This window comes from Podarcis erhardii, assembly GCF_964252035.2.
Source record: "Podarcis erhardii genome assembly, chromosome: 5".
NCBI lineage: Eukaryota > Metazoa > Chordata > Lepidosauria > Squamata > Lacertidae > Podarcis > Podarcis erhardii.
The window spans coordinates 51,639,327-51,660,046 of record NC_138509.1 but is presented as its reverse complement, the minus strand read 5'-3'; the positions used below and the strand labels follow the sequence as shown (position 1 = coordinate 51,660,046).

Here is a 20,720-nt window from a genome sequence, read left to right as displayed (position 1 = left end):
TTCTCTGTTCATCTGATTTTCAGTCTAGTTAATTAAATCGGTGGAGGTTTAGACTTTCCTGATGGGCTGAAACAGCTAATCCATTTTGATGATGGTACATAATTAAATTAGCATGCATTACATAGCAAGGTTCCACATTTCCCCCTCAACTCCCCCCCCCCCGGACCTTTCCAATCCCTGCAGTTAATACGTGAAGGTTAGATTACAGAGGAGGAAGGGTTTGAGGAAGCAAAGGGCACAGAGAAGCTAAAGGAAACTTCATGGCAAGCAGATAACTCTTCTCTTATACAGTTGCAGAACGAGGCAGCAAACCAATTCTGCACACGCAAATATAATTAAAAGCCAGATTCCCTAATGCTAACCTTTCTGCTAATATTGCACATTTGTGAAAAAGACTGGCAAGCTGAGAAAGGGCAATAAAAATGAGTCTGAGTTCATCTTAATTATTATTAAGGCTGTTCTATTTATCTGTTTAGTTTTTTGCAAGGGGCAGGAATGAGAGAGAGAGAGAGAGAGAGAGAGAGAGAGAGAGAGATCAGTTCTATCCCTTAGATATGCCTTTATGAAAGGGATCTAGTTAAAAAGGGTATACAGCAAATTAAATACATTATTGTGGTAATGGGACGACAGAAGTACAAGTCTATTATACTTACAGCAGTTATAGGAATTGTATGCTCCTTGCCCTGTTCTAGCACATCCTTTGATATTCATTCTATTCAGCAGCAGGGCCAGGACTTCTCAGAATTAAGTGATGGGTCATTATACTTTAAACACCATGGAGAAGCCAAGATTGGCAATTAAACAGCACTTGCTGACACTCGCTTGTGCCACTCTGTGACCCCCTTTAGATTGAGATGTTGGAGCTCGGGGCCCTCAGCCTGCTAAATTGGTAGCAGGCACTTCTCCTGACGAGGGCTGGCTCTGAAATCTGCCGGCTTCAAAGGGAGCAAGATCATGTATAAACCATAATATGGGTGCACCGTGGCTCAAAAAAAGGAGGGAAAAAAGGGGGGGGGAGAGGCAGGAATAGATGAAATGTTACAAGTGCAAGGGGAAAATGAGGGAATAATGACAAATCTAATGCAACTCAAAGCAGAATTGTTGCACGAAAAAATGCATCCCACTGCTTGTGCATAAAATCAAGGCAGGCAGATGACATCCAGTTAACAGAAACATGTCAACAGTGAAGTAAAGTGAGAGTGAGTAAGAGAGAAGCCCCTGAGACAGCCAGGAACAAAAAATTAGTTGTCCTTAACAAGTTACGGCTCATCATTATATTCTGGCTTGGAGCCATAAAAGCAGACAGGGGTATATAATGAGCTGCTTAGAATTTTTTAGGGTGTTTATTGCAATTCATAGAATACTTGTCTGCGGAAAGGAATTTCTCAGTCAAAGAAGGGTGTGTGTCCTTTATATGTGATAGCACGCTATGCAAACAAACACGCAGAAAAAGGGGGGTAGCGTTTAAAAAATAATCCACATGTGCATGCACATGGCATGTGTGTGCACAATGAAACATGTTCTCTATGTTTAACGGACAAAACACATTAAAATGTACAATGTGTGCTTTTATTTCATATGTGAAAATTTCAACTTTAAGACCTACTGTGTGATGAATAGTGTGATTAAGCATTTTTGCTGACATGCAGTTTTTTACATTGCTAAATATGCTCTGTGTAATTGAACATGCACCACATTCATATGTTTATGCTTGTCCTCTTTTGACATGCATGAGTGCAGGACATATGCCTTTTATAATCATGCCCCGTTGTATTGAATAGGTGGTTTGATTTAATATTTAATTATATTTATTTATTTAATAATAATAATAATAATAATAATAATAATAATAATAATATAAAAGATGATAGATTCCCCCCCTTCACACAGACCCAGAATTAAGCACTAAAGTAGATTACTATCTTCTCTCTCACCCTCCCTGCCCCCCCTCATACACACACATTACAGCTGTCTGTCAAATTCTGAAATTGGGCATCAACTCATATTTTACACCTCTCTACTGTTGGATGCGGGTGGTGCTGTGGGCTAAACCACAGAGTCTAGGACTTGCCGATCAGAAGGTCGGCAGTTCGAATCCCTGTGACGGGGTGAGCTCCCGTTGCTTGGTCCCTGCTCCTGCCCACCTAGCAGTTTGAAAGCACGTCAAAGTGCAAGTAGATAAATAGGTACCGCTCCAGCGGGAAGGTAAACGGCGTTTCCGTGTGCTGCTCTGGTTCGCCAGAAGCGGCTTAGTCATGCTGGCCACATGACCTGGAAGCTGTATGCTGGCTCCCTCGGCCAATAAAGCGAGATGAGCGCCGCAACCCCAGAGTCGGTCACGACTGGACCTAATGGTCAGGGGTCCCTTTACCTTTACCTTTACTGTTGAACATATAACTTTGCCCACTTCTTTTATGCCCTGCTACACCCCAAAGGCGTAGCAAACTTTTATGGCTTACATTGCAGGCATTTGGACTAGATGACCCTTGTGGTCTCTTTCGATTCTATGATTCTGTGACCACGTATTTTACAGCTGAACATAAAGTTTGAGTCTGGATAAGTACCTTTGTAGTTATAATCAGAAATCCCATGCAGTTGTTTTTTTTTAAAAATACAAACAAATTTGAGGGTAGTATTCTATTATGTTTTATTCACAGTACACCCATTGAAATTAATAAGCATGGTCAAGTTTGGTCATTGATCTTAATAGGTCTACTCTGAGTAAAACTTAGTTGACTATCACTCTGAGCTTTTGTATGGTGGAGTCTGTTTTCTCAGATACCAGAAGTAGTATCTTCTTTACTGCTTGGTATTTCTTTTTTAAGTTCCCTGCTCTTTCTTTGGCATACCCTCAATTTTATTTACCTTCTGTCCCAACCTCCAGAAATTAAATGTTAGTTAAAGTAGAATAATAATGAGATTTCCATCCTGGTGTTCCATAGGATGTTTATTGTGTTGTTTTGTAACAAGGTTTACGATTGTATGCAGTAGCTTTGCCGCAACCTTTTCCATGGCAAAGTGAAGAATATGACATACCTTAAAAATCTTCATTGGGGGAAAAATATGGTTCTCATATTATCTCTGTGATGCAGGAAGTTTCCCATTCTTTTCCCATGGGAAGAAACTCCTTCACACAAATTCTTCTCCATATGAAATTATGATAGACTGTTGTTGCTTCACTTCATCAAAAAACAATGTACAAACTGGTGCTGAAAATGACATTTTGACAAGTCAACACAGCCCCTTTTGTAGTGTAGTACACCTGGTTTCTCACCTTGTCTTCTCTTCTTCTATCACAAAACCAAACCAAAGTTAATACAATATCTACTTTCCTTGTCCCTACCACAATTCTTAGTTCCGCCTCCATAGTCATTCTCAATAATGATTTGCAAACTTATCTTGGAAATGAAAACACCTCTCTGCTCCTGTTTATAAGCACTTCTGGCTGTTAAATAGAACTTCCCCTCCCTGTCCTTTCTCTGCATGGCCCCTAAATCTGCTCTGGAGGCTTGGGAGGGGGGAACTCAGAACATATTTAGGGAACATGTGGGAAGGTTACATTGTTCTAGCAGAAACCAAAGCTTTCCCACCTAAGAAATTATTTTGGGGAACAGAGGAACAGAATGGACATTGACCATTCCCATCTTCTCTGTGCCCCCTATATTATGTCACTCTGCTTTTCCCTTCCCATACAAGGAAAACAATCAGCTAAGGGCTAGAAGACCAACTGTATGCATATCCCAATTTGGGTGAAAACAGTTTCCATAATTAGAATGCGATAACAGCCTACCAATTTGAAGGCTAGGGTTGGTAATATTGAGGAGTGGCAAGTCTCTTTTCTTTCCCATTCTCATTGCTTCACCCCCTTCTAACCCCTTCTCTTCTCATTTGATGCTACACCTGTCCCAAGTGCTGAATCCAACATGAATAAGGGAAGGAAGTGAGTTGGTGATGAGTATATCTATGCCAGGAATGAAAGGCTTTGAAGTGTTTAAGGCATCCATGCCCTGGGGTCACCAGGAGAGGCAAAGTGACACTACGCTCTGGAGCCAGTGGAAGTCAGTGGGAGCCGTGTCTAGGGCAGGAGCTGGTATTATACCTCCACCTGATACCCAGACACTCCACACACTGGTCACAAGACTGCAACCTTCATACCTAGTCATATTTAACTAAGTGGAGGCCAATATGACACAACCCTACCAATATCTGTAAAGCTTTATTCCTTCCCAGGAACAGCTTGTGAGGTGGGATGGAGCCACTATACTAGCTTCCTGGCTGGTGGTTGAGTGTGTTGCCCCTGGGAGCAGCAGGAATGAGGTGGTGGGGAGGTTGGTGAGGGGCAACCAGCCAGGATCTTCAGATTGGCTCTGCTGCTGCATTTGCATCAAGCAGACGTCTCCAGTGCCTTGCTCCTGCCCCTTCCAGTAAGCAATAGCGACCTACCTGTTGGGAAGCTAGCAAGGTGATCTGCTTCTGGCACTAGCATATGCCATTGTTGTTGTCTGTAGCTTGGTTATGCTAGATTAGAATATGGCAAAGAATGACAAAAAGATGAGAGGGACCTGTGCAATTTTGCATGTGGGTTGAGGTGAAGGACTCTACTTCTTCTCCCATCTCTCTTTGGTTCAGCACACACATACACACCCCTTCTACAGTAGCGTTTTAGGATTGAAGGGAAATAGCCTAGTCAACTTTAATGTTGCTGCTACTTACTTGAGTACACTTGAACACCATTCATTAATCAGTGTATTGTTTTGCCACAATTTATTGATTCTTGTTTAGTGAAAGATGGCTATAGGAACATAGGTACAACACCGGTACATGATTCAATATTTATATGACTGTACATTTGGATCTTATCACTCACATCTCCCATTTTCCTTTCAAAATTTTCCTGTTTTCCCTCTTTAAGAAGTCCCTGCTTTTAAATCTCAAGTCAATTTCAAATATGATTTCCTGTGCTATGGAGTTATAAGACAATGATTAAAAAAAACCAAAAAACCCCAATTTTCTTACGCTCCATTTTAAGAGACTATAGCTAATAAGGTGAAGAATTGCATGTAAATCGAGGTTCCACAAACACTTGCTATTTATAGCAATGAAATAAAGAGCCATTTTGTAATCCTCAGCCTGATTTGAGGTTCATATTAAAAGTTCAACTCCCCAGAGGCTGTTTCCCCATAATTTTATGTGAGTAGGACCTGCACTTTACAGTGAAGAAGGAGTGGTCAAATTTCTATTTTTTTTTTAAACCATGAACTGAACTGAACTATTATTATTATTGTTGTTGTTATTGTTACTATTATTATTATTTAAAAAGTTGTTATTTGTGTTCATGAAAGTAGAAGAGTTATGATGTTTAAAGTATCATTTATTGTTGTTGCCAGTTTTCATATATACTTGTCTAGAGTTTGTTTGCTTTTTATATGCCTTTTATTATATGCGTGTACACACCCCTCCCCATTCATTCATTTTTATTCTGACGATTTACACAGCTTTCTCTCCTCTAGGTTCCCTCCACACATGGTCCCTCCACATCACAGTTTACATACGACTGGGATCCCTCATCCGGCCATAGTCACCCCAACAGTCAAACAGGAATCTTCCCAGAATGATGTCGGCTCACTCCACAGCTCGTAAGTATTTTTTTAATATTCAAATCTATTTTACAAACTTTTATTTAATGTTGCTTATTGTAGAAAGTGTGGAATATTGAAAGCTGCCTTATGACAAACAAAGTAAAGACCATTGGACCATGCAAGCTCAATATTACACATATTGGCAATAGTTTTCCAGGGTTTCAGACAGGGAAATATTGTGGATCAAGTGTACTACCTTCTACAAGCAAAGCATACACCTCTATCACTAAACAACAGCCCTTTTCCTATGGGATGGGTGTGCTGGGATTTACAAGCACCTAGAATGTGATTACAATCTCTTAACTTTCATTAGCCTTTGAGTTGTTTAGGGTGAATTGATGTCAAAGAGACATGAGCCTGCCCACCCCAGACCTGAGAAAATCCCAAGCCCCTTTCCTTCATTTGGAGAGTGCCTGTATAGATATATATGAAGTCTATGGTTTTTGAACGAGTCAAGATAGTGAAGAAATGTGTGTATTTGAAGCACTCAGGAATTCCTTATCTTTTTATTTATGGGTTGCTAATAGCAAAGTATTTATGGGAGGTGGGTGGCACAGGGATGCGGGTGGCACTGTGGGTTAAACAGTGGGCTTGCCTATTGAGAGCTCGGCAGTTCGAATCCCCATGACGGGGTGAACTCCCGTTGTTTGGTCCCTGCTCCTGCCAACCTAGCAGTTCAAAAGCACGCCAGTGCAAGCAGATAAATAGGTACCGCTCCGGCGGGAAGGTAAACAGCGTTTCCGTACACTGCTCTGGTTCCGCCAGAAGCAGCTTAGTCATGCTGGCCACATTACCCGGAAAAACTGTCTGCGGAAGCGACAAACGCCGGCTCTCTCGGCCTTTAAAGCGAGATAAGCATTGCAACTCCAGAGCCGTTCGCGACTGGACTTAATTGTCAGGGGTCCCTTTACCTTTACCTTATAGCAAAGTATGCAGCTTCTGAAATAACTTCAGTTATTTGTTTCCAAAGCAATTGCCAACAATTCTGGCTAAACCCAGTGTATGTGATCCCATGTTGTTTCTAGTAAGACTTGGAGAGAAGTTTTGCCCCACAGATATTTTGCACATTCATATGCTGTTTATTAAATAGGGGCCATAATTTAGTATATGCGCTGCCAAAGTGAGCACAAATAGGGGCTGTAATTTTATTGGCCAAGATCATTATTAACCAAATAAGCATTTTGAATGGTTAACCCGGGGCCCAATTTTTCATCCGCCCAGACATTGTGTTCAGACTCATCACAATTGGCTCAATTGGTTTTAGAAAAGCAAACACATTTCAGAGCCACATGGTGGGGATAAGCATCAGGAAGGGGCTATTACCTTCACACACTGCTTGGCACCTGGCTGGCTACTGCTGGAAACCAGATGTACAGCATTGTTCTGATCTTGGAAGGCTCTTCTTGCATTCTCATGAGCAGGTTCACTTGCACAGGCTTTGATTTCCCATTCTCCAACAGTTTGGATACCTGTCTCTTCGTCATCCTCTACCCTAATTGCTTCATATCTCAGCACCTATTGCTAGGCAAGAAAATTAAGACCTGGGGTTTGAAGGCTGTCTACTGCCTTGGGGAGAGTGGTTATAACCCAGCAGAGTAACACCTACTTTATGCCCCAGGTCCACTCTCTGGCATCTCCAGTAGCTGATTAGATTTCAGAAGAACTGTCTGCTGGAGACTTTGGAAAGCTGCTGCCAATACTGGGATAGTTAGACCAATGGTCAGGTTCACTATAAGTCAGCTTCTTCACATGTTCACTGTGTAAATTATTAGATGCCTGTGTTACTTGACGATCCACAGGGGAAGTTACAGGTGGGGAAGAGAAGAAAATTGTTGGAAGTGTTTATAAATATCCTGGGCAGCGGGAAGGATCACTTTCTGTGAGGGCAGTAAAATGGCTCCTTGCTACCTCTGCATCTTATGATAGTTCACCTCAAAGCTCATATTGCTTCAGAGTCAGGTACTCAAAACTGATGGCTATGTATATTTTGGAGCACAGAACCCTAGATATGGCAAAAGGTTAAAAATCTGAGTAAATAAATTTTCCTGATGTAAAAAAAATACATGGAGTACAGTGGTGGCTAGCAAAACGAAATGTATTCGTTCCGTGAGTTTTTTCGTCTTGCGATTTTTTCGTCTTGCGAAGCACGGACTTTGGAAAAGCTTCAAAAATCACCAAAGTCTTCAAAAACCTCAAAAAAGGCTACCGCACCGCGTGCTATGAGTTGCTCCTTGAAGTGAATGCTCGGTTTTAAGAAAAAGGAAACAAATTTGCAAGACGTTTTCGTCTTGCTAAGCAAGCCCATAGGGAAATCTGTCTTGCGAAGCAACTCAAAAAACGAAAAACTCTTTCGTTTTGCGAGTTTTTCGTCTTTCGAGGCATTCGTCTTGCGAGGTACCACTGTAGTGTACTGTAATCTCATGAAGCCATATTATCTATCGAAGTTTTAATACTATATTGGATGTGCACCAAGGTCAGCTCTCTCCCATACATGGCTGCTGGTATGATGCTTTACAGCTAGTTTCTGGGTTTTTGAGTTTTTCTTTGCTCCCCTCAATGTGGTTTTAATGATGGAGGCAAAGATTGGGATAAGTGCATAGAAGAATTTTGACAATGTTGTACAAGCTCCTTCTGTCTGTTCTTGTCAACCATCCAGAAAACATCAGGACTCCAAAAAAGAAGAGGAGAAAAAGAAGCCACACATAAAGAAACCTCTTAATGCATTTATGTTGTATATGAAGGAAATGAGAGCAAAAGTTGTAGCAGAATGCACATTGAAAGAGAGTGCAGCCATCAATCAAATCCTTGGTCGAAGGGTAGGTAACTAGTCAGGATATGTATATGCAAATTTGCATGTGGGATAGAATGAGAGTGTGATACATGTCTGAAATGAAAGGGCACAACCCACAATGTTATTTTAAGTGTGATTATGGCATTTGGCTGCCCAGTGGAACTTTCGAGCTTTCTGGTTGAATACTTGTGCTTTGAAACTTCCTTGCATTCTACTTACAAAGACAAGGAAATAAAGTTACATTTTCACCAAATGCATGTGCACCTGCACAGCATAATCATATGCTACTTACTTTTATCCATCAGATACATTTCTTTTTCTGTAGATATGACCCCGCTTTGATGTAGACCTTGCCTTTTCAACTGCATCCACCTCTCCATCAGTGCTTGGGCATCACCATACCTTGGTTGCTCTGCCCCTTAATTCTGAGACATGTCTTAGGAACCCCAGCATTCTTACTTCTCTCTGTAAGCTATCTCTAAACACACCACTGTAGCCTATTAGTAAAGAGCTCTGTACTTAGAAAGCTGTAGAAGCTTTTACTTGAAGCTTGATTCTCCATTCTCTAGATGTAGGAACCTTAAGTCTGGATGTTGTATGAACTGTAGGCCTCTGTTCACGAGTCCCATGTGAAGCTATAGTAATTTATGTAACTGGTAGCAGAAAAATAATAGTAAAAATAAACTTCTTACATATGGAAGGTGGAGTTGTGTCTTAAAGCAGGCCTTCGCAACTTGTGGCAAAGCATAGTTCTGAAGACAGGTAGCAAATTCAAGATTTATTGACTTCCAAGCAAGCTACAGCTTGTAGGTTCTATTTTACTTGTTCTGTCACACATTGTGCAGGCCTGCCTTACAGGCATTAAAAATAGGTGTTTGATTAATGTATGTCATTATTATTATTTGGAGGAAGCCGGTTTACCAGAGTGACAAATTGTGACAAGTGGGGAAGGGAGAGGCAAATTTAAAGTGTGGTCTACTTTATGGGCATTTCTTGCATGTCTTGTTCAAATGAATGCTGGTTAAAGGGGAATAGCTGTTGGCGGCTGGTCCATCAGGGTGAGTGGGGCTCTGTCCCATCAAGACCTCACCTGCCTGCCTTCTTACAACCATTCCTGGGATGGCACCACCTGTCATTTTCCTCCTCCTTAGTCTCAGTGCTGCCCTTTCACAAACAGCAAAGAGGATGTTGGGGACAAAGCTGGAATTAGTTGATTCTGCCTGTCATTGGCTCCTGCTTCTACTACTGTTGGTCTTCCAATGGGCACCATCTACCACTGGTAAAAGTCCTTGAAGAATTACACTATTCCGTTTTCAAAAGTGAAAGGCTCCATCGGTATAACCCAGCTTAAACTAACCTGGATAAAACAGAGTTCTTAATAATAAATAAATGAATAGTCTGCATCAGTTGATATGCTTTAATTGGCTGCCATTTTCCAAAGTTTGAATGTGAATGCACATTGTACACACACTGTATTACTGACGTTCTGTTGTGCTTGTGGTTTTGTTTTCTTTCTCTCTGCAGTGGCATGCATTATCCAGAGAAGAACAAGCTAAATATTATGAACTAGCCAGAAAGGAACGACAGCTCCACATGCAGCTTTACCCCGGCTGGTCCGCACGGGATAACTATGTAGGTGGCTATGTAGGTGGAATTTTTTTCAGTAGTAGAGCTTGTAGACAAGTACTGCTGTAATCTGCTGAAGTACACCCACACACGGAAGACAAGCACTACCAATCCAGTAATTCTAGCGGATGTTTTGGTTTTGTCGCCAACCCATTTGGATACAATTGGCACCCATTCAACTGAGGTGTGTCAGTAGAGCTCTGAGGGGGGGCGGGGAAATCTGGCCGTGTGTTTTCCATCAGGGCACCAGCTTTTGTGCAGTTTCCAAAAAAAGAAAATAATAAAACAAGAAAGAGCTCCCTCTCTATTATCACCCTCATCTCCTTCCCTTACCCCCCAAATTAGTGCCTTGTTGCATACCTGTGTGAGAGTATAGTGGAAAGTGGAAGAATGGCTTACCCTAGCTTCAGAGAAGGACTGGCAAAGACTTGTTGGAGGTCTTGCTCTCAAGTGGGGCTAAATAAATTATTCCACCCTCTACTTTTTTATATTATTGTACTGTTGTCTGTCATGGTCACAACTTTTTCATAAATGCTTTCAGTTCATGATGTCTTTACCAAACATCTTGGTGCTAGCTATTGGTGAACTATTCCTGTGCAATTCTCATTTGCCACACTTTTCTTCCATTGAGTTATTCTAACTGTGGCTGCTTGCTTTCAGAGATCAGTGTCTCGATTTAGCAAGAGAGAGATGTGCATGGAAGCTGCCTTTTGCATGCATGACAAACCTTCTTTTGTGCTGGCAATGCAAATGCATTGTGAATGAGCATTGGACACTAAAATGTTCATTCAAACCCTGATGGAGTGGCTGGCTTCATCTTTAGATGTGAAGGGGATGCAAACCTGCATAAATCTACCAATTAATACGCATGACTGTTTGGTCACAGCTATGGCTGAATTGCAACCAAAATCCCATAGGCAGGAAATAAGCATAGCATGTACATTTAGAAGGAAGTAATAGCTCACTGATAAGTATTTCCAAGTTTAAAGATTGTACCTAATAGAAACTGGTAAAATCTCTAAAGCTTCCCAGACATAATTAATTAATTAATTAATTAATCAATCAATCAATCAATCAATCAATCAATCACTGAAAGGCACCAATCGTGTAAGGGAAAATTTAAATAGAGGCCAGATGTCAACAGTATCAAGACATTATTGCAAGATCACAAGTGGAAGGGGGGTAATCAATTTATTTCATTTAAAAACATTGCTCCTCTGCTTTTGCCACAGATACTGTTGAGCTGTTTCGCAGAATTAGAATAATATACAAGATGACATAAAAGCTGAAATACACCCACACAGCCCCAACATATTAGACCCTACCAAACAGATGTTTAAACCAAGTCTTGCAAGCACTATGGGAAAGTTAATACAAGTAGGCTTTGACAGATCTCCTGAGCAGCTGGTTCTACAAAGCCCTATAATTGAGAAGGGTGTGCTTTATATCTGGTAGGATGACCAGATCCTGTAGCTTTAAGAGTTATATTGGAGAGGTTTCACCTTAACATGAGAAGCTGGACCTCTGAAATTCCTTCTTCATACAGGTATAATAGATACAGCATCCCTGACCTCCTTTGCCACTGGTCATTGTATTGTTCCTGCCAATCTTACCTCTCTTACTGCAGACAATCTGATATGCATTATACTTAGCAATTTTGTTGAATCTGCTGTCTTGATTATTTATTTAGACTGCAGTCCTATGCACATTTTCCTGGGAGTAAGCTCCATAGAACTCAGTGAATCTTAGATCTAAGTGTGTGGGGGGGGGGGATGCATTAGTTTTGTTTTGTTTTGCAAAGGCAGGAATTTGTTCTTCTGTAAATTAGGTAACCTATGTTCTTATGCAGCTGCACATATTTGCATGCATAAGCCTATATGAAGAGGAGAGGCACATTAATATGCTACCAGGCAACATTTTATTAATTCCATTTACTGAGAGAAAACAAAGACAGCATCTTAGTTTAGTATTTTGGCTCCTAAAGATGAAGTGTTGTTTAAAACTTATAATCAACATCTGTGCTATCAAAATCCTCACATTATCCTTCCTTAGTTCTTATTTCTTCACATGCATAAGAGAGTATCTGTATACCCTCTTTTGAGGTGATTTCCCTTACAACCCAGGAGCTGTCTCCAACCATTTTTGCCACCACCAAATGCATAGCCCACATTTTGTGCCATGAATGGAGTGGAATGAAGCTGTCAGACCACAGGGTCGATTCATTCCTGGTACTCTGCAGTCTGATTCCTCTTGGGAGTTCCTGGGGGAGTAGCGCTGGGATGTGCCGTAATGCTTGAAAGATTTCCAGGAAACATTTCCTCTGCTTTAGTGACTGTGTCACTGACAGATGGGCATGTACTGTGTCTTAAATGTTTAGGACCTTTACATTTGTCCTCAGCATGTGAGCACTGAAAATCCCTTTCTTCTCAAGCTAAAAAGGACAGGATAAGAAAGCTGATACGTCCCCAGCAGCTTGAGGCTCTATCCCCACCTGACCTTCAGGGGGAACCTTACTACAGTAGGAGAACTCAATAGCTTTGGATCACACAAGCACATGATCTACAAGGGTTTTACTTTTTTCTGCATAACACTCAGAATTCTTGGAGTCTATCCTCTTCCACGTGCTTTCTTTGGACAACAGTCTTTCTACAGATATAGAAAGGAAATGGGGACTGCACTGTATGTAGTGACTAGATGACCCTCTGTGTCCTTTTCATCTTGTATTTATGTCTCACACACATGATAGTGTCTGCCATACATAATGAAGTTTTGGAGGCCTCTGTGCACATATCTTAATTTTTTCACAACTTCAAGCAAAATTAGATATCAGACGCTAAGTCCTTGGTTCCAAGTGTCCGGTCAAAATTTAAGTATTAAATTTAGGGTTCAAATTTTTATTTTTATTTAAGCAGCATGTCAACCAGGATAAGAATTTTGTATACTTGAAAAATATTTTTTAAAAACCACTCCCTGAAGACAGATTAACAGTTGTTATACAAAAGCATGAATTTTCATTTTAAAAATAATCTCAGAAGTTCAATTTCAGTCCCAGGATGGATGGATTCAGTTTACAATACCCTTGCTATTCAGTCTCCATGGGACTACAAAAATTTATTTTGATGAGCAAGACACAAATGTACAGTACTAATAAATTGACAGCTGGCTCACACGTGACAATGGCCCTACCCAAGATCACTTAGATCACACAAGGTCTCACCACCAGCTCACATCTAATCTATGCTTATATAAATTCTCTTGTTTGTGGGAGCTGGCGCATCTCTGCAGGATGCGTATGTATCAGAGGTCTAAGGTTTTTGAGCTTGTACCACTATGGAAATTGTAGCGGTTTCATATGCCACACACACATAGAAGCATCAGTTCACTGTGACATCACATGAAGATGGCCTAGCTATAGTTACTTGTAATTTTAAATTAAAAGGTATAAGGTTAAATAAACAAATAAATCAGTAAAACAACAGAGTAGAAAGATTAGCCACTCTGAGCCCGGCTTCGGCTGGGGAGGGGGGGATATAAATAATTTATTATTATTATTATTACTAAAGCTACTTACAAAAATCACAAAAATACCTAGAGAGCTATGGGTTCAGAGTGGAGAGCTCACTAAAAGTACCTGTTTCATCAGCGAAAAATAAAAATTCAGTGTTAGGAAATACTAAAGAAGGACTGAAATTATCAATAAAAGTATGATCACTCTGAATACTGTGTACATTTCTGGTCCTCTCTCTCAAAGAGTATGCCAGTTTGCTGAAAGAGCAACAGTCTTTGGGGATTATTAGTTTGGAAAATACAAAACTAAGGAGGGATATAATAAGGATTTATAAAACCATGCATTTTTATCAAGTGAATGATGAGGGAGAACAATAGAGTAGAGCTTAGCAGTGTAAGGTTTAGAAGTCAAAAAGGAAGCACTTAAACATGCAATGCCTTATTAACATTTATTATGGTGAGATATAATGTCTCTTAGCTTAGATTGATTTTAATTAATCAATAATTAGTCAATGGCTATTAGCCATGTCATAGCATCTCCATCTTCAGAGGCTCTAGGTCTCTGGTGACCAAACTATGGGGACTAGCAGTGGAACAGAGTTTCTTGGTTTTAAGCCACCTAGAAGCATCCAACTGTCTGTTATTGGGGAATGAATATTAAGTGTAGGTAGATATTGGGCTGATCCAGTAAGACAATGCTTTTGAATACCGTAAAATGTAGCAGTTTTGAAAGACAGCTACATATTTTCCATTCATTTTCAAGATACCATATAACATGATATCATATGTTCCCATGCTGTCTGTGTAACATTTACTAATATTAGGTTATGTGTTTTTATATTATAAAACTCCCTGTGATGCTCGGGTGAGGGGCAATGTATAAATTTAATTATTATTAACACCAGTGATGAAGAACCTCTGGCCCATCACATGCTGTTGGACTGCAGTGCCCATCATCCCTGACTATGAGCCAATACAGGCTTGGGTTGACAATATGTAGAGAGCCACACATTCCCTATCCTTGCCTTAGGCACTGGAAATGTCTATATGGTGGCTCAGTAAACAAAAAGAGATTTGCCAGTCCACCTAATTATAGCTGTTAGACATCATGTGTAGGAGCTTGTGAACGTTGCATATTCTATAGTGAAAAGTACACATCTCTTCCAGAATGCAAGGATTCTAATAGAAACAAAACATCTTTATACTGTTTCTCTTCCCACAACATTGCCACTTATTTAATATTATGTACTGGGTTCAGAAACTTGTTTTTGAGGAAATATGGAAGGGCCTTTGTCAAGTTCATCTATATTAACACAGATTTTGTAGCTTGGTTTGAAAAGTCAACCAAACTATCTGAAGTGAAAAGATGCACTTGTCAGGTATTTTTGATGGATTACTTTCGAAGGGGAGAATAGTTTTTCTAAAATACTTATTACAGTGTCAGATTAAATGATAGGAATTTACTTTTCAACAAGCTATCTTGTTATCTGATGGTAAAGGAAGCTGGTCAAGTAGAAACTTATAATTGCTTGACTTTTATGTGGGGAGGGGGAATTGAATTTCCCACCTCTTCCTCTAGAAGGATTAATTCAGTTCTACCTGTTTTGCTCCAGTCCTTTTCATTCAAAATAATAAACTCTCCATGAAAGATGTTTACTAGTTCACTATCCTTGTCACTTTTGTTGGTAAAATAAAATCTATATATTTTATACCATAAATTTAAAACTGTTTCAATAATATTGCGTAAAAATTTTTGATCCTTAGTTATGCAGTACACCATTGAAATGTCTGAGTTGTTTTCGCCCCCCCCCCCGTGGAATTATTTATGAAAAGGCTATGAAACATTAATCTTTGTGGATTTTGAGTATGGTAGTTAGTACTATATAGCTGAGATACTAGTTCCATTCTGCAAATCACCTTATATGTGGTAGAGATTAAGTTGAGGCTTAAGTTGGGTAATTACTCCATTCCTGTAGTAGTGCCACAAAATTCCCGGCAGGTGCATTAAATCAAAACAAAACAAGCAAGCACAGACACAGCCTTCCATCAGCAAAAGTTCACCTGAACAAGACTTTATTTGTCACATCCAAATCGGCAGGGTAGCAGTTTACAACCAGAATGAGCAAGGAGGAACAAGTTCAAAGACCTTATGCCTGGAGACCTGCATGAGCTACATTTTCAAAAGGAACGTTCACATCTCCTCTTCTTACTGGTACATTCCAGGGAACATAAACATCATAGTGGACATGCTGAGTTGAAACCCAAAATGAATCGCTGAAGTGGGAACTAGACCAAGCTATTGAAGAGAAGACATCACAGATCTAGGAAAGCCTCTCGCCTACCTACCTTAGGGTTGTAGCCAAATCTTCACTAAGCCCAAAGCTTTCTCGTTCCGAGAGCCTGCTTTCAGTTTGCCCGCTGGTGAACAGAGATCTAGTCTCTGTTACTCCCTTGTGAATTTCCATTAATATCTCCTTATTAGAAGCAGAACATGCAAGTAACCACCAGGCTAACCACACTACGCAGAGCCAATAAAGCAAGGTGAGACTGAGCAGCCTTTTAATGTTTGCTCAGCATTGCCAGTTCTGTTGTAGGGAAAGCAAATTTACTGAACATAGACACGAGCCCTGTTCAGGCCTTACACTAATGAGGGAAAGCGGCAGGACAGATGAGTGTGAGCATGCTAGCTTTACTTCACATACACCCACAAGTTTGTTCTCCGTGACTAATTGCAGCTGGGAACTGGCTTCTGCTTGTGATAAAAGTGAGCTCTGCATCATGGAGGAATCCTAGCCAAGTGGGAAAAACCTCCCTGCAGACGGTTGCAGCTCAGTTTGTGAGGGGCAATGGCAATAGTGATGGGGTTGAGCCTAGCATGTTCACCCCCATCTTCCTTCTCAGGTGTTTTATTTTCTTACTGGTATAATACCTGAATAGGACTGCTGTTCTTTTCATTTCTTGGCATATTAAAAATAAGAATGATGCTTCCTTAAGGTTCATGGGGAAGTTGAGCCTTATTTCTAATACTTACGTCTTTGTTTGTTTGTTTGTTTGTTTGTTTGTTTAAATTTATATACCCCCCTTCATCATAAGATCTCAGGGTGGTTTACAAAATAAAATACAAAATAAAAACACAAGTAAATAATTAAAACTGTTGACAGGAAAAGGTTTCCTGCTGAATGCAAGTTTGCAATCCATTTTTAACTTTATTTGTTCATGAGATTTTGTCAGACATTGTAGAGCATATTTTGGGTACAATATTTTCCCACCCATCCCCAGTCCCATTTGTTCTGACTGGATGAAGAGCAGAAGTATGTAATGGTAATTTATGTAACACAAACAAGAGTCTTGATTGCTGGCTAGTTTTGGATTCTTTATGGGAAGTGTTAACATTAAATGCTCTGACACGATTTTATCCAATAGTAGTCTATATCAGTTGTCTTCAGCGCTTCAGATCCAAGACCCACCTTTAACCCAAACACACATTTGGTGACTGATTTATTGATTTATTTTATCATACATTTATGTGCTGCTCTTTGTACACATGTGTAAGTTATACTCTTAGGAGTTCTGAAGTGTCGCTATGACTAGAATGAAATGTTAAGTAGAAAGTGGGCAATTTGAGATGCTGAAAAGCGTTGTGTTGCCACACACATTGAAATGTTTTCAAATATGTACAATTCTAGCAAGCTTTGCAGAACATTCCTTTCCTCTTGCCTCTTTTTGAAAGTAGGTTCTGTAACAACCCTTTCATGTATTTGTGTTTCATTCAGGGCAAAAAGAAGAAAAGGAAAAGGGACAAACAGCCAGGAGAGACCAATGGTAAGTAAAATGGAATGTTTTACGTATTCCTTAGTGGAACAATGAAGGCCTTAAGTTACTAATACTGTGCATAAGAAGAAAGTTTGAAATCTCCCAACCTTCTTGCCACAGGGCCATTACTACATCCAGCTTTTTCCTGTTGGATTTTAAGTACAGTTAAATTCTTATTGCTCGCCTTTTTAAACTAGTAGCCATGTAAATGCATGAATAGCATATTATAATGGTAGTTACGTTTGTCCTTAATAACTGCAGAGCTACTCACTGTAGAGCCATAGTTTGTTAATGCCTGTGCCATTATTACCAAAGGTGTGTGTGAGAGAGAGAGTTTGGTATTAATCTGGGCTGTTTCTGTGTGAACTGATGCATGCCTTTACAGTGGTAAATTGCAGCCATTTTTTTTAAATTAAGGAGGTTTGCCATTCTTTCTAGAAAATTAGAAATACTGCATAGGCAATCTCATAGTCAATTTTGAAAAAGCCCTGATTAATTTTTTTCTTTGAAGCCTTTGTATAATTTGTTCTTTTTTTTCAGAACACAGCGAATGTTTCCTAAATCCTTGCCTTTCACTTCCTCCGATTACAGGTGCTAATGTCATTTTCAGCCATTTAAAATAGTTTGTAAATTGCTCTTTTTTATTCTGCCATTTTAGATTTTATTAACATTTAAACACTGACATTAAAAATAAATTTATCATTCACACGTTTGTAGCGTATATATATGTGCTATGGTTAGTTTTTTTTCTTTGTTTCTGATTTGTTATTCATTATAGTTGCTATTAAACAGTAATGCAGTAAAAATAACTCATTTGTACTAACTGTGCAAATTGAATATGCAGTATTTCTTTAAAGAGACTGATATAAAAAGCTTAATAATGAACCTCCTTAATCTAATGGCATTTTATGCGGCACCCACTAAGTCTTCTCATGCCTGCATGCGATATATATATATATCTGTATAGAGATATATATATAGACATATGCCTTTCTACTCAAACATATCCATTGCTATTCACCTGCTTTACCTGCATACCACTTGCTTCCATGCTTCTGATCATTTTATTTCTGGCTGAAACTAACATATCCATTTTGCTTTCTGCTTATTCTGAGCCATTTCTTTTTTCTTTTTTAAATTATTTTTTTAAAAAATACAAATTGAATGTTTATTCCCAAAGCTGCATTATCCCCCGCCCCAAGAAGAAAGCATGTTAGCTATTTCTATACTAAGTTCCTTGTCTCCCCTCCACACACCTTTTCCCCCTATAAAAATAAATATTTCTATATCGAAAGAGAAGTCCACCAAATAGTGTTCTTCACAAACCCGCTGCATTTCTTGGGGCTTGTGCAGAAACAGTAGACGGGTTGTGCCTCCAATGCCTCGTGAATCAATTGCAATTCTTCCCATTATTATTATTATTATTATTATTATTATTATTATTATTATTATTAACAGTCCTTTCCAAAGGGATACTGCAGCTTTAATTGCAACAGCTAATTTCAAAAGTTTGATAGATGTGACAATCACTATTTAAAGAAAATAAAACAATCAAAAGTTGATATTTTGCAGTTAATAATGAGGTCATTGATTTTATTTCCTTTTATTTTTATTTATTTTTCTTATTTTTATTTTTAATTTTTTTATTCTCCTTTTCTCTCTCTCTCTCTCTCTCTCTCTCTCTCTCTCTCTCTCTCTCTTTCTTTCTCTTTTCCTGCTCGCTTCTTTCTTGACCTCATTCAGACCTGAGCGCTCCTAAGAAATGCCGAGCGCGCTTTGGCCTTGATCAACAGAATAACTGGTGCGGCCCCTGCAGGTGTGTATAGTCTCCCCCCCAACCCCGACTTGCTATGGCTGGTTTTGCAGCTGGTTTATTTGGTACTTCCCCCTTCCCCTCCCTCTCCTCCTGCTTTGTTGCTTTGTAGCTCTGTGTTGTGATCTAGAAGACACAAGGGAGTGGGACGCTGCCGTGAATGATCATCTCTTTCTGTTTAAAGGATTTCGCTCTCTTCCGCCGCCCCCCCCTCATTTTTGTTTCCTCCACCCACCTGCACACTGCCGCTAGCTGGAAAATTCCCACTGTAAGACAGCATCAGCCTAGGCTTGCACACACAATCCCACCCTCCTCTCTGGAAAGTTCCATACTATCTATATCTATATCTATATCTATATATATATATATATATATAACATTGCTAAACATCCTTTGATACCACAGTGCAGAGTTCAGCAGAGAAGACACAGGGCTAAGTGAAGAGAATGCACAGCAGGCTTAGGCATTGTAAGTGTGTGTCGCCTTGTGGAGATCCTCTTTCTTTCTTGCCCTTTGGTCTGCAAGATTGCCAAATGAACTGGGAGAAACGTTAGCTGTAGCTAAGATTTCGCATCCAACTGAGCTCTATCCACCATTGTGTTGTATTTTTTGTGTTTACCTTGTGCTAACAGATGCAAATACTCCAAAGAAGTGTCGGGCATTGTTCGGGCTTGACCGACAGAGTTTATGGTGCAAACCGTGCAGGTATACTACCCATTAGGCCTTTGGGAACTAAAAGCATTCTGTCATCTTAGTATTAAATGTGTGGTTTATTTTTAACCCCTCCCCTTCCACTTCTCGCCTTCCTTGCTTCTACGACATTGATTGCTAATCAATTTTTGATCTTCAGAATTCTTTGCTAATTCAATGCAAATTTCTTTTCCTTCTTGACCAATAACCTCTCTTTTGGTAGTAGAACTGGGAGTTGGTACACACATCCCCAAGATGCAGAAACTAACATTTTCTTGGTCAAACAAGTGTGTTAAGTGGACATCCGTACAAGTGTCTATAAGTGTATGCTCTCAGTCTCCAAAGGATATTTGCAGCACTGGTATTTTCACTGTGATGAAAGAGGATACAAATTAGAATTTCTGCTTGGATCTAAGCTAATAATATATTGGGAGTCTATATAACAAATTCTTCTTTATATTTTTGAATCAATCTTGTGTGCTTATGAAAGCTCAACTAAAATTCATATTAGGCACATTCATAAGGTGCCTGGCAAAAAATATTTGCAGTAGTCCATTTGTCTCTGGCTTGTTAAGTTGACATTTGCTTGGCAAGTTGTTTTGGGATTTTAATCAAATTACAGGACATTGTTCTGCATTGTTCAGCTTAATGGCACCGAAGACCAAAACATTTGAAACAACCCATGTTCTACTGCAGGATAAATTCAGTATGCACTTGTTTCTTGGTGAAGGGAAGCAAACTATCTCTTGTTGAATTCTTTTTTCCCCTTAATATGGTTAAATTTGTTATTTCTCTGTTCTGATCCAAGCAGTCTTTGAATTTGGAATATTATGATGGTAGG

At 39.6% G+C, this 20,720-nt stretch overlaps 1 protein-coding gene across 40 annotated transcripts in view; it reads left to right on the top strand.

The window, feature by feature from the left end:
- The window catches only part of TCF7L2 (transcription factor 7 like 2), a 203,631-nt gene that overhangs the window by 174,510 nt on the left and 8,401 nt on the right, over positions 1–20,720 (top strand). For 4 of the 40 annotated variants that reach the window (XM_081863039.1, XM_081863040.1, XM_081863046.1 and 1 more), the window contains 6 exons: positions 5,496–5,636; positions 8,296–8,455; positions 9,955–10,074; positions 17,337–17,385; positions 17,917–17,967; positions 19,120–19,192. In XM_081863039.1, coding sequence (XP_081719165.1) covers positions 5,496–5,636; positions 8,296–8,455; positions 9,955–10,074; positions 17,337–17,385; positions 17,917–17,967; positions 19,120–19,192 — 594 coding nt within the window. Of the gene's footprint in view, positions 1–5,495; positions 5,637–8,295; positions 8,456–9,954; positions 10,075–17,336; positions 17,386–17,916; positions 17,968–19,119; positions 19,197–19,821; positions 19,895–20,687; positions 20,717–20,720 lie in introns of those variants that run through there. The other 36 variants (XM_081863075.1, XM_081863042.1, XM_081863062.1 and 33 more) reach the window with 32 other exon arrangements.